The sequence below is a fragment of the Epinephelus fuscoguttatus genome, linkage group LG16 (assembly GCF_011397635.1).
Source record: "Epinephelus fuscoguttatus linkage group LG16, E.fuscoguttatus.final_Chr_v1".
Classification (NCBI taxonomy): Eukaryota; Metazoa; Chordata; class Actinopteri; order Perciformes; family Serranidae; genus Epinephelus; species Epinephelus fuscoguttatus.
The window spans coordinates 32,717,294-32,729,881 of record NC_064767.1 but is presented as its reverse complement, the minus strand read 5'-3'; the positions used below and the strand labels follow the sequence as shown (position 1 = coordinate 32,729,881).

Below are 12,588 nucleotides of genomic sequence, written 5' to 3'. Positions count from 1 at the left end.
GTCTGCAGTCATCTTTACAGCGCTGACACCCTCTTGGAGCCAGAAAAAGTCCAAAATGACACAACGCAGAGACAGTGTGAGGCCAAAACCCAACACTGACTCAGTGCAGACGAACAATGCATTCCGTCCTTTTTGGAAGGTGGCCGTTTCAAATTAGTGGTGTTCTGGAAGAGAGAAGAGGTTTTCTTTTTCCAAAAACAGAGATCCTCTGACCTGTGTTGTCCTTAGATCTGGGCGCCGGGCGCTGTGGTGCTGGCTGCGTGATCAAACAGACAGACGGCGGGCGCGCTCTGGTGAGCAAGAATTCACCTCGTCATCTTAATAAAGGCTCATCAGTGTAACCAAGCGGAGCTAGCAGGGCTAGTGTTGCTAACCCAGCGACCCTGTGTTATCTGCTGTGAGCTGCGGCACAGGGGAGACTGGAGACCCAGGCCTGACCCCAGCTGGGTAGGATGGGGCCAGCGGGGTAATCTGTGGCCCATCTTGAGGCAATCTTGGGCGAGAGAACCAGGGGTAGAAGGGGGAGAGGGGAGGAAGGGGGGGGGGTCGGCGGATGGACAGCAGGCGGTCGCTTTGAAATGGAAGCCTGGGCAGGACACGAAGCGGACACAGCCAGGGAGGGGATGAACGGTGATACAAGGAGCTATTCTTCTGGCAAGAGAGTTGGAAGGGTGGGAGGGATGCTTATCTGTGCATGCGTCTGTGTGTGTGTGTGTGTGTGTGTGTGTGTGCGTGTCTAGGATTACCGTGAGGTGAGCCACATGCGCTGACGGAGGCCTTCGGTGATGCCATTTCCTGCTGGCAGGGGTCTGTGTGAGTCGGTTTGGTACGAGCGCAGTAGAAACAGCACCTGCATACACACAAATACACAATCTTGAATTGATATACATGTGAGCACGATCATCTGTTACATTTATTCATAAACTGGGGTCAGCCCCACTTACTGAAAAGTTGCTCTGTGTGGTCAACCACAAAAAAACGAACTACAGAAAGTGAAACCAAAAGCCTGAAACCCAGGGCACACTGACACTCCAACAGTATGTGTATTGGGTGGCATGATGGCAACTGCTTACAGCGAGGTGTGTGGATTATCTTGAGTAACTGGGTCATGATTTCTATAGAGAGACATTGCTGTTGAGTTTTTCAAATTAGGTTTTTTTTGGCATTTTGAGCATCACAAGCTGAAGCCATCTAGTTCCATTATGTCTGAGAGATGGCAGACATCTCTTTGGTCGATATTTCCAACACTCGAAGACTCACTCCAAAACAATCTAGACTGTTAAATAGCACTACAGGTAAGTATTTTTGATTTTAGGGTGAACTGTCCCTTTATGTCATCTGTGGTCTTTTGAAATACACTTTCACTGTAAGTTTGAGCAAGTCTTGACCGCTTTTTCTTGAAGAGTCTCTTCAAAATCGAAACAACAAAATCCTGTTTTGAAATCATGATGTTGAGTCATACAGTCAGAGAAACAACCACATTAATACTGCACAGTAATCTCACCAACTGCTGGGCATGGGGAAGTACCCTTAAACCAGACAATAAACATGCCACTCCTCCACCCCCCCAGACAACCATCCTTTCCATCACTTGACTTCTGGCCCCAGTGGTGGAAATAAAGGGATATGTAAACGCCAGCAGTAACTGTACATTATGTAATGGAGACAGAAAATGTTCAAGAATTCTAAAAAAAAAAGATGTTTCCCATTAAAGATCAAATCACTCTTTTCATTGTGGCTGCTGTGACAGTGTGTGACTGAGCCAGTTTGTAGCAGGTGGACTGGTGGTTGGGAGTGTTCAGAGGCCAGGACACAGGCTGGCTGGCTGGCTGGCTGGCTGGCTGGGCTGTGTATTCTGGGCCTTGGTAAGTATACTCTTTAAGCCGGGGCCACGGCCACAGACCAGTAGGAAGCCATTCATTACGCAGTGCAGGGAAGGAAACGTGGGGAAAAACCAGGCCGACCACGTAGCACCAAGCCTGGCCACTGAGTCCTGGCCTGCCCCTTCTCTTCTCCTGCCGTCTCCACGCCCAGGCAACACCCACTGGTTCATACAAACAGCCTCCACACCCCTGGGTCCGTCTTCCTCTTGCCGTCACTCTCTAAGGGCTTTTCCACCTACGAGGAGCCAGTGCTGGAGCCGATTCCCAAACCAAATATTGAACCTTTCCAAGTGATTCCACTGTCAAAAAACTGGTTTGAACACTATCAGTCACATTTGAACTAGTCTCTGCAAATATTTGCTGATCACCTTATTGACTTCTTTAAATCTCATGTGACTGGCAGAAACCCAGGTCAGAGTTCACCAGAGTAGAACTTCACACGTTTCACTAAGTGACACAATGATCTTGATGCATCTTGTGTTTGACAAGGGCGTCCCATTATCCTGTTTGTTTAATACAGTGCTACCCGACTTGATTACCTATGCTCAGTTTTTTTTGGACTGGTGACAAGTCTGGCAAGCCTTAAACGTTTTGGCCTTTTGAACTTGCTGCTATACAACCAAACCTGACATTATGTCATATCTTTATCAAATGCGGCCTTGGATGGTATACTTAAATGAAGGCTGGGAATTTTGACTTGCTGGTCAACAAGTCTTCTGACGTGGCATTAAACTCAACAAAAATCACATCTGAGGTGATTTGGAAGTTTTTGGTTTCTCCTCAGAATTTAAGTTGGTTGATTTTTCTCTTACAGGCTGCTAAAACAAACCAAACAAGGTCCTCAGTGGTTTCTGGTATGCATTGTGTTCAGTGCTTTTACATCCAGTCATGAAATTGGTCGACTCATTCAGAAGCATTGGGCAGCAGATTAAAAGGCTGCAGCACTGGTGCCAGCGCTGGTTCCAGTGTCAGTGACAGAGCCCTTAGTCCTCATTCCTTCTCCCTCCACTCCACAGCTACACCTCATCCACCGGGTTGGGAAGTCCCTGAATGGGAGGCTCAACCGGCTCAATCCAGCCCGGCATGGAGAAAACCGGAATATTTATAGAAAATGCTGCCTCCCTGTTCCTCCTCCCAAAGGCAGAGAAGAACTACACCCCATGTGGGAGGAGATGCTGGGATTGGATCGAGCTCAAATGAATGAGAGACGATAAGACGGCAGCACAGAGATCTGGTGCACACTCATTTTTGTTCATCAGTTTTAGACTTTTTCCTTGACTGTGTCTAGAAGTGGACTTCTTTTTATGTTTGTTCTGATTACCACTGCTAGGCACCATGCTTTAATGAGTCCTGCTACAACTGCTACACCTGTAGGAAATGTATCATTTGTGTTATTTCTGTTTTAAACCCATTTATTATAGACTCACAATATCTACAAGTGAATTTAGTTGAAGAGGGTTTAAGATATTAAAATGTGCCCTATGGAGTCTTCTAACAATATTTTCATTCACAACTCTAGCTCTTGGTGTGTTACCACTGCCTACAGATCAGTCAAATATTAGAAACCAATGGCAGGAATATGTGTTGCATCAACACGTGCATCCTTGTGCACAGGGGTCAGCAGCTTTTACCAACACAAGAGCCATATTTGGCAAATAAAATAATTAAAACGTCTTTCCAGAGCCACAAATCATATTTGAGCAATATAATTAAAGTAACACAGCCTATTAAGTCTAAATTAGCCTTTCAACATCACTAATAGGGATAAACATTCATTATCACAAGGCTACTGAGCAGTGGGCTATTTATGATTTTTTGGTAGTTAAACTTTGAAAACTAGGAAGACTCATGACTAGTCACAGCTGCTGAGGTTCTGCAAGATTTATAGTAAAAAGCACCAGGCTGTAGTTGTATTACAAAATATTAAAATATTTTTTTATACCAGGTATAGGCTATATATTTTTACAACAGGAAAATGAAAGAATCACTTGAGGCCTATAATAATGATAAATGAAAATAAATTTATATTTATATTATATATTATATTATTATTATATATTTATTATATATCTGTTAATAATTTATATAGAATTTTTTGTCAAAACCATGGAGAGCCACAGGCAAGGGGCTTAACAGTCACATGCAGCTCCAGAGCAACGGGTTGCCTATCCCTGCTCATGCATGTCCAGGAAAAAACAAACCGGGAACTACACATAAAGCACTGCCATACAGAGATACTAGAAGGGCAATCAGAAAGCACAGACCTCTTCATACCTCGGCCAAGGCCAAATGCCCTCTTGCAATGTTAACAAAGATGAAAAATAGTGACTGTATCCACCCCGTGATTTAGATCCACACCAAAATCTAATGGATTCTTCCACGGCCCATGCTACACTCTTAAAAATAAAAATACGGCTAGTGGTTTTACCACAATCCTACTGACAAACAGACAAACATAAAAAAAAAATAAAATAAACTTAAAATATTACCTCCTTGGAAGAGAAAACTAGTGCTCAAAAATTTTGATTGTGAAAAAACAACTTTAAATTAAAAAATTAAGACATTTAAATGAAACATTTAAACACCTAACACATCATTAAAGCCAAAAACACATTTAAGTACTTACTGTTAGGAATAAAATAGGTAAGTTTCTTTGTATTGCTCTAAGACTTTTTTAGCAGCCTGTGTGCTTAATTTTATTTAATTTTAGTACAATACTGGGAACAATTCCCCATTATTAACAGAACTTTATGCAAACTTATCTATTTGTCATTCATTTTCACTTTTAAGTTGCATTAGTATTTAATGCTCTGTGGGGTTTTCACTATAAGCGACACTCTTCACATTAGACACATTAATTTAATCCATTTTTAATATAAACAGAAAAGCATAAGCGATACAAATAATGGGTGGTTTGATATAAAGATATTAATTCCTATATTCTTTCTAATCTGTAATATTGTAGTCAAAAATATTGATTTATTGATACATATTGTTTCTGAATAATTGAAACAGTTTCAATACTCCTCAGTATTGATACACTGGTACCAGCTGCACTTTCACGCTCTCTCGTACTGTTAATGTTTAAATAGTCATTCTGCTGTGCTCTGCTACAAGAAAAGTCGTTATGATATAGCCTTGTTAGATTTTTCATTTAATAAATATCTAAAATTCTATGCCCTCACTGTTTGTGAATTGCCACGTGAATATAATTCAAGTTATTGTAACAAAGTTAGAAATTCCAGTATCGTGACAAGACTACTTTCTGGAGGAGCACAATCAACCCCCCTCTAGAGTTTGGGGATGCAACTTTAAGAAGCAAAAAAAAAAAAAAGAAAAAGCCTTGGTGTGGCAGTGCTAAATATGAAAAATATCAAAACCTATTTGTACGCCTTGTTTTCTAGTGAGGCATTTAACTGCTTGTGTGTGTGTGTGTGTGTGTCTTTCTCTATGTGAGTGTGTGTTGCAATGAGCCTTGCTCCTCTTTTGGGCCCGGTAAAAATAGTGGTGGTGGATGTGAGGTCCCTTCAGACTCTGTTATCAGCCTGCCCTGCTGTCCCTCCCACTGCCGCAACCACAGACTGACCACATGCTGCAGCAAGCGCGCGCACACACACACACACACACACACACACACACACACACACACACACACACACACACACACACACACACACAAACAGCAAGTGCAAGTGCAAATAATTGCATGCCAATTCATGGCTCAGTCCAGTAAAACACATGCACAAAGAAACATATAAATCGGCATTCACATAAACCAGATAGAGGTTAGGCAAAGTGTGGACGCGCCCAATTAGGCAAAAAGAGATCCCAATAAAGACAGGCTAAATATAAAAAGACATAAACACACGCTCTTGCTCTATATAGCCGTATTCTTGCACAAACAAAGCTTACATATGCACTCTAGACACCGAGTCACACTCCCTCACAAATGCATATACGCATGGGCGTGACACCCAAGTAATTTAGTGGCGTGTGTATGTCTGTGCGTGCACGCAAGAACTATGTTACTACATCTTTGTCAAAAGTTACAGCAGTGTATTTAAACTAGCCCCAAGGGAGCTGTTTCTTATTTCCATTGACTGCAGAGACGCATTTATTTTTGTGTGTTGGCAGCATGAGCTGTGTGTGTGTGTGTGTACATGGGTGACATTCACTAGCCCCCTGCTATCACTCCTGCTTGTGTTATCTAAAGTCTAAATCTTCTACCCAACCGTTTAAACCCAGGGGTCAGTTCACTTTTAGTTTCTTCCAAACGTCAGAGCCTTTATACTCTTGTTGTAATTTCCTACATTCAACACAAGAAAAATAGGTCAGTTCTCTTTACGTAGTTGACAATGCAGATACAGCTACATGGTCCACATGGGAATGAAAGACATCTACTGAGTGAAGCTTACCTTACCACAATAAAAAACAATATCTGGGCAAAATGTCTTTGAATATAGCATGCATGTGTGTGATTTATGACTCAATTCAATTATTTTCTTTGCAGTCCACAGCCACTCCTACTTTTCTCTTATGGAAATTCAATTAAATAATCATATCATTAAGATTTAAATCCAGTGCAAGATTCATTTATTATCCTTAATCCCTTATCTTGTCAAGGCTCATGGGGGCACTGGAGCCCATTCCAGCTGACATTAGGCGAGAGGTGGGATACACACACATGACAGATCAACAGAGACAGACAACCATTCATGTTCACATTTACACCTGCAGGCAATTTATAGTCACCACTTAACCTCACCTGCATGTCTTTGGACTGTGGGAGGAAGCCAGAGAAAACCAACATTGACACGGGGAGAACATGCAAACTCACATAACTACACATAAGGACTCATGCTGGCTGGCGGATAAAACCTGGAACCTTCTTGCTGTGAGGCAGCAGTGCTAACTGTTGCACCACCATGCCGCCCAGTGCAAGATTTAAACAATATGTGCTTTTTCTAATGCATAATTTTTATGTTCTTAATTATTAACAGTTAAGGAAAAAGTCCCAAATGTGGGTGGCTACAACAGACACCATGCCAGCTGATGCTGCATGTTAGTGTATGGATGTATCCCACTGGCTAGCTCATTGCCACTGCTTTGCACTGCGCTCATATGGTGGCTACCGCTGATATTGGAACAGCATTGTCTCAGAAGTGTAGTGCCACTCTCCGGTTTCCTACAGGTTAACACCATTAGGTCTGTCAGCACTGTTGTCATTGTTTAGCACTGTTTATGGAGTTAGCACCATTAGCTGCTAGCTGCCAGCTGCCAGCTCAGCCACCTCCATGTTAAGAACCGTGTCCAGACAACTTGTATGCACAGGGTTGTGAAGTGAGTTAAGATGATTTTGTTTGAATAAAGTAAAATTGTTAAGGTCAGGGTCTTAAACTTGGGTCCTTGACTCCCTGAGGATTTGTAGAGATCTTGCAAGAGGTCAGTAAAATTTGGTGGCACCGTGGATAACAAATACTATTTTAATATCCATTTTATGGATACAGAAAGGGGATCCAGTAATGTTCACATGCCATATGCAACTAAGTTTGGGAAGTGAAGAAAATGGGCTGCAACCTGAAAGTAATCAGACTTTCTCATGTGGCCCCATTAGTTAACAACGTTATAACTTCTTCTAATGTCCGACAGCAGTATCTATCAAATACCTGGGATCCCATCAAGATGAGACTCATCTCATTTTATTATAAGAAAGCTGGCTGGATTTTTAAGGCCCACACATTCTTTCACTGGTTCAACCCTGAGGGTTTTCTCAGAAAACACAGGCAGACCACTGGCCAAAGGCAGGCGTCGTAACAACAGACCAAAATAAAATTATTGGAAGAGAGCAGGGAAGAATGCATTTGGGAAAACAACACTAGCATCACCACTGCCAGAGGAAAAGGGATTGTGATAGTCCTAATTCTCAGGCCTCCTTCTCCTCAGCCTCAGTTAGCCTCTGTTGTGGAAATACACAAAGGATTACATCCGTCGAGGCGGCCCTCCTCAAACCACCGCAGGCCGCAGCTTTAATACTTCTGGCCTGTACCCGGCATTGTGGGCCAGGGTTGTTGCTGGCGCGTGTCGAGAGCAGAGTCCAGTGTCGGGTTGGGTTAGTGCCGGCCCGTCCGATGGGCTTGTTAAGCTCGGTTCTGGTTGTGTCAACAGAGGTTTGGGGGATGCTGCAGCGATTGAAGTGATTCCAGTGTGTTTTAAGATGTTTTATCAAAGACAAGGGCCTCAGTGCGGCCATTCAGAGGACAGGACGGCCTCGAGTTAAACCAATAAATCAGGCTAATCTTGACCTTTCATTCAAAATCTGATACTAGTCAGTTAGTTTTGTCTTATCTGATTATGTTACTTTAATATGTTATTATTACCCAGAGTTAAATGGAGAACCTACATTAAGTATACTCTTGCCAAATGTTGTCATAAGACCTTTTCACTCTAGCAAAACACTGCAGGGTCTCTCTGTACAAGTCTGCTCACATCAGCCTTTTAAACTGACATTTCATGGTGAAATCATTTCTTTCCAAATTAATCTCTTTGATCAGCACATTTGTCCACAGGGACAAAGTAAAGCCATGTGATTCTTTCACACCAAGCCTGTTAGCTGTGTTAGACCATCACTTTTATATAATTGTGCTCTGGTGGAATACAAGCTGCCACATAATGGAAGACTTGTCTGTTGTGTAAACTATGTTAATTTCTTGTCACGTTAGTGAGCAAGCTAGCTAGCTCGCAAACTGATCATTACAGTTGCAATCTGCTGAATTACAGTTAGCAAGCGAGCTATCTCAGCTTAGTGCTGGAATTTTTCCAGTTGGTTACTAGCTTACCAACTAATCATGCAAGCAATGACTACATCACTGAGCTTCTAGCTACTTATTAATGAGGACTTGCCCATGAGCTTCACTTTGGTTGGACCAGGCTTTAACCAGAGCCATAAACATATTTCTGGCAATGGACTATGACCATAAAGGTAAGAGAGGCTCAATTTTTCTGAAGTCCCCCGGGAACTCCCTTCAAGGACCCCTGGGGGTTCCTGGACCCCTGCATGATTATTACCGGTTTAATAGACCAATAATTTAAAAACTGGCTACCCTAACATACATTACGTTGTGATTTTTTTTTTTTTAATCAAAGGTTCTGCATGTGACATTAAGATAATTAGTACAACAACAAACCACTGTTTGCTATTTAAAAATATGGTGGAGTAATGGTGACCTGAGCAGAGTGTGAAGTCATGCCACCTCCGTGTTTGCTGTAATCCCAACTTCTCTGCAGTTTATTGTGGCAAACCGGTCCAGCTGTGTGTGCATATTAATGTATATGTGTGCACTGCGCTCATATGGCAGTTACCACTGATATCAGTGTGCCAGCGATGCCAAGGCGTAGCACCCACCCTCCAGCTCCCCCTGGTTAACAGTTAGCTCTGTCAGCACTGTTTGTTTAGTGCCGTTTCTGGAGTTAAAACCGTTAGCTACTAGCCTCTGGCTCAGCCACTTCCATGTTGAAAACTGTGTCAAGACAACTCATATGCTTTGAATTTTGCTTAGAGCCCCATTAATAAATATATGAAAATGTGTATTTCTGCTAATAAATTTGGAGTTATCTTTAAAGATACACTTCGCAGGACTTTCTTAAAAAACAATGCATAGGCTCATACAGAAGTAATTCCTCTCAGTCATGACTCACAACCCACAAAAAGCGTGTGGTATTTATCTGCAGAGACTGTGCCCTCTGTCTGGATTTTCTTATTTTCCTCTTTATCTGTGCTCGGGGCGTTCATGAGTGTGTTCCCCGACTGTGTTCAGGTGATGTTGGGGCTTTATAAAAAGGTTGCAACCAGATGCCGGATTGTACGCAGCAGGCATCCAACAGACACAGTGCCAAAAACATGCAAACATAGTGAGGCAATACGCCAAATGAGAGTAATTCTGAGGTCGGCTTTTACTTTCACCTTACAGGAGCCGACCATCCTGCTTAGCATACCTTTAAAAAAAAAAAGCATTATCTTGCATTTGAGGTCCTGAGTCTTACAACAGCTTCACATGCAAGTCAGTCAAGAATGTAGGTCTAACTGTTTCTGAGTCACACTGTTTAATTCAGCATAGAACTCAATTTACTAGTCCTCAATGACGTAGAAGAAGTGCAGCATTAGTGGACTGGGGCTGGAGGTGGGGTTGGATGGAAACACTTTGTCGTGTGTGGTTATCAGACCTCTTCACTGTGTGTGAGAAAGTCAGCAGGGTGGTAGAGCCTGCCTCAGTAGCTGTGATGGTTCCCAGCTCCACACTTGGCCCACTAACAGTTGTTCTTTGACAATAACAGAGGAAGTCATTTCTCCCTCGAGCAAAAACATCTGCTACCTGTTACACGCACTTGCGTGCGCGCGCGCACACACACACACACACACACACACACACACACACACTCACACACACTCACACACACTCACACACACTCACACACACACACACACACACACAGTGAAACATATTAACATACATTAGGCATCTCCAAAGGCTAAACACAATGTCCTCATCATCTCAGCATAAACACACTGCCAGCGTGTGCTGTACATGTAGAGACACACACAGTAGTACTCACACTCACTCACCTTCTCTCTGACTGTTTAATTCTTCTGAGGTCTAAACATCTTAGCTCCCCATCTTACACGAGTGCAGAATATTTTACACACACTCTGTTGACTGCATGGCTACTATCTCCTCTATCAGTGTTTCTGTGTGTGATGCTCCTCTCCACACGTACACTGTAGACCGCTATCTCTGCTGTTCTATGTTTAGACCATTTCACCTGCATACAGCTCTACAGCTATGACAGTTGTACCCCCCTTCCAGCAGCGAGACACTCCTTACATATCTGCTCCATCATCTCCACAATGCCCCACCTTCCTACACACCAGCTATCTATAGCCTTCTTAGAGATGGCCCCTACAGATAAACACAATACTATCTGGACTACTGTCATTAACCCTGAAACCCCCTTCAATCAAATGTTTTTATTCTACAATATGAGTCACACCAGGGAATGGCACAAAGTAGGAATTTTTGGGGAGATAGGGAAGCATGAAAAAAATCCCTTTCCTCATTTTGGCTTATGGCAAAACAAACTAGAGACACTGAAATATTTGGAACCTTTCATATAACTGTATATGAACTGTATATGAGTTGATCAACATAGTTATTAGTTAGCACAGCACAGAGCATATGTTTGAAAGTTTTTTTAAAGTTTAAGGCTATTAAACTATTTGTCCTCAGAAATCAACACAAAGCATCTACAAAATGCAATATGCACATGTACAGTAGGGGCAGCAGTGGCAGAACAACGGAAGCTAACTCGCCATTGTTATAACGTACTTTACACATACCATCTAAGATGGCGCCACTGTCGCTTCTTCTGCCGTGATCTCAGAGCTAACAATATAGTTACCTCCTTGAATGTTGCCATGTTTACTGTTTAGATCATTCAAATCTGAAAATTCTATATTGTCTGAGCCCTCTGCTGCCCTCTTGTGGAATCCTCCAGTAACATACATAGTACATGGGCACATATTTGAAAAATTCCATTCATGACACCTTTGATTGTCTCCGGTAAAACAGCAAGTATATCTTCAGCCTCACAGATGTACCAAGTAGGAGATGAGTTTGTGCCCCACTAGAGAATTTCCATTGTACAACAGTATCATGGCATCAAAGAGGGACATTCAACTTTTTCTGTTGGGTACACTTTCCTTCTCACAGTTTTTTAGTATTTAAAAACATATTTCAATAAATATTTCAATATATTACAGATGTACTTTAATTATCAGTATTTAATTATATCACAAATATGATATAATAATTCTGACGTAAAGCCACTGATCATTTAAAAACAAGGACATGTAGAAAATCCAGTGAAGCGGAACACAAAGTGTGTGAGGTATGACGGGCTGATGTGCTTTCAGTGAGAGGAAAAAGGAAATTAAAAGGCCAAGGAAGGGCTGCAGGCATCAGCTGTGCTATATCCCATACAGACATTATTGTGTCTGTGTGAGTGTGACGTACTCCACATCTTACTTTCTCTTCTGAGTGCGGAGAAAAAGTTGACAAAACTGCAAATTTGTGGAGTTTGTGAAATGAAAGAGAAGAGAACGGGGATTCAAATTGGCACAAGCGAGACTAAATGGCGGTAAAAGGGCCAGTCCTAACAACGTCCCTTCCTTCTCTTTTTTCCAATCATAGCGAAGCAGTCTCTGTCATCTGTCTGCTCTAATGCAGCAGCCACCAACTGTCTACTTTAACATGTATGCTTCAGGTTACAAACTACTTTGAAGATGGTCACACAAAGTGCTCAGATATATAACAGTAACTCTCAGTGTCCCTATGAATAAAACAAACAAATCAGTACACGACAGAAAGGTGCGGACATCACCATATTGTTGGTTAAAAATAACTATTAGTTGAGGCACTTATTCATATATGTGTGGCACGCTGTGTACAAAAGGTCAGGTACAATAGACTTTAAAATATCTCTTTGTCCCCTTGTATACAAGTTGCTGTATAACATAGAGAAAACAAAACAAGTAGGTGATGATACAGTGCACACATGACGTATGACAAGACACGGCAATGGTGAAGATGAGACACAAAGAACACATGACAAGATTAAGAAGCCACCTTATGTTACAACATTCATTGCATCA

General features: G+C 42.1%; 2 protein-coding genes across 2 annotated transcripts in view; both read right to left on the bottom strand.

Annotated features, from left to right (window-relative positions):
* The window catches only part of epcam (epithelial cell adhesion molecule), a 215,520-nt gene that overhangs the window by 95,761 nt on the left and 107,171 nt on the right, over positions 1-12,588 (bottom strand). The window lies entirely within an intron of this gene.
* Positions 1-12,588, bottom strand: part of thada (THADA armadillo repeat containing) — a 123,038-nt gene that overhangs the window by 47,076 nt on the left and 63,374 nt on the right. Inside the window, exon 30 of the mRNA XM_049601325.1 lies at positions 747-850. Within this exon, the coding sequence (XP_049457282.1) occupies positions 747-850 (104 nt within the window). The remainder of the gene's footprint in view (positions 1-746; positions 851-12,588) is intronic.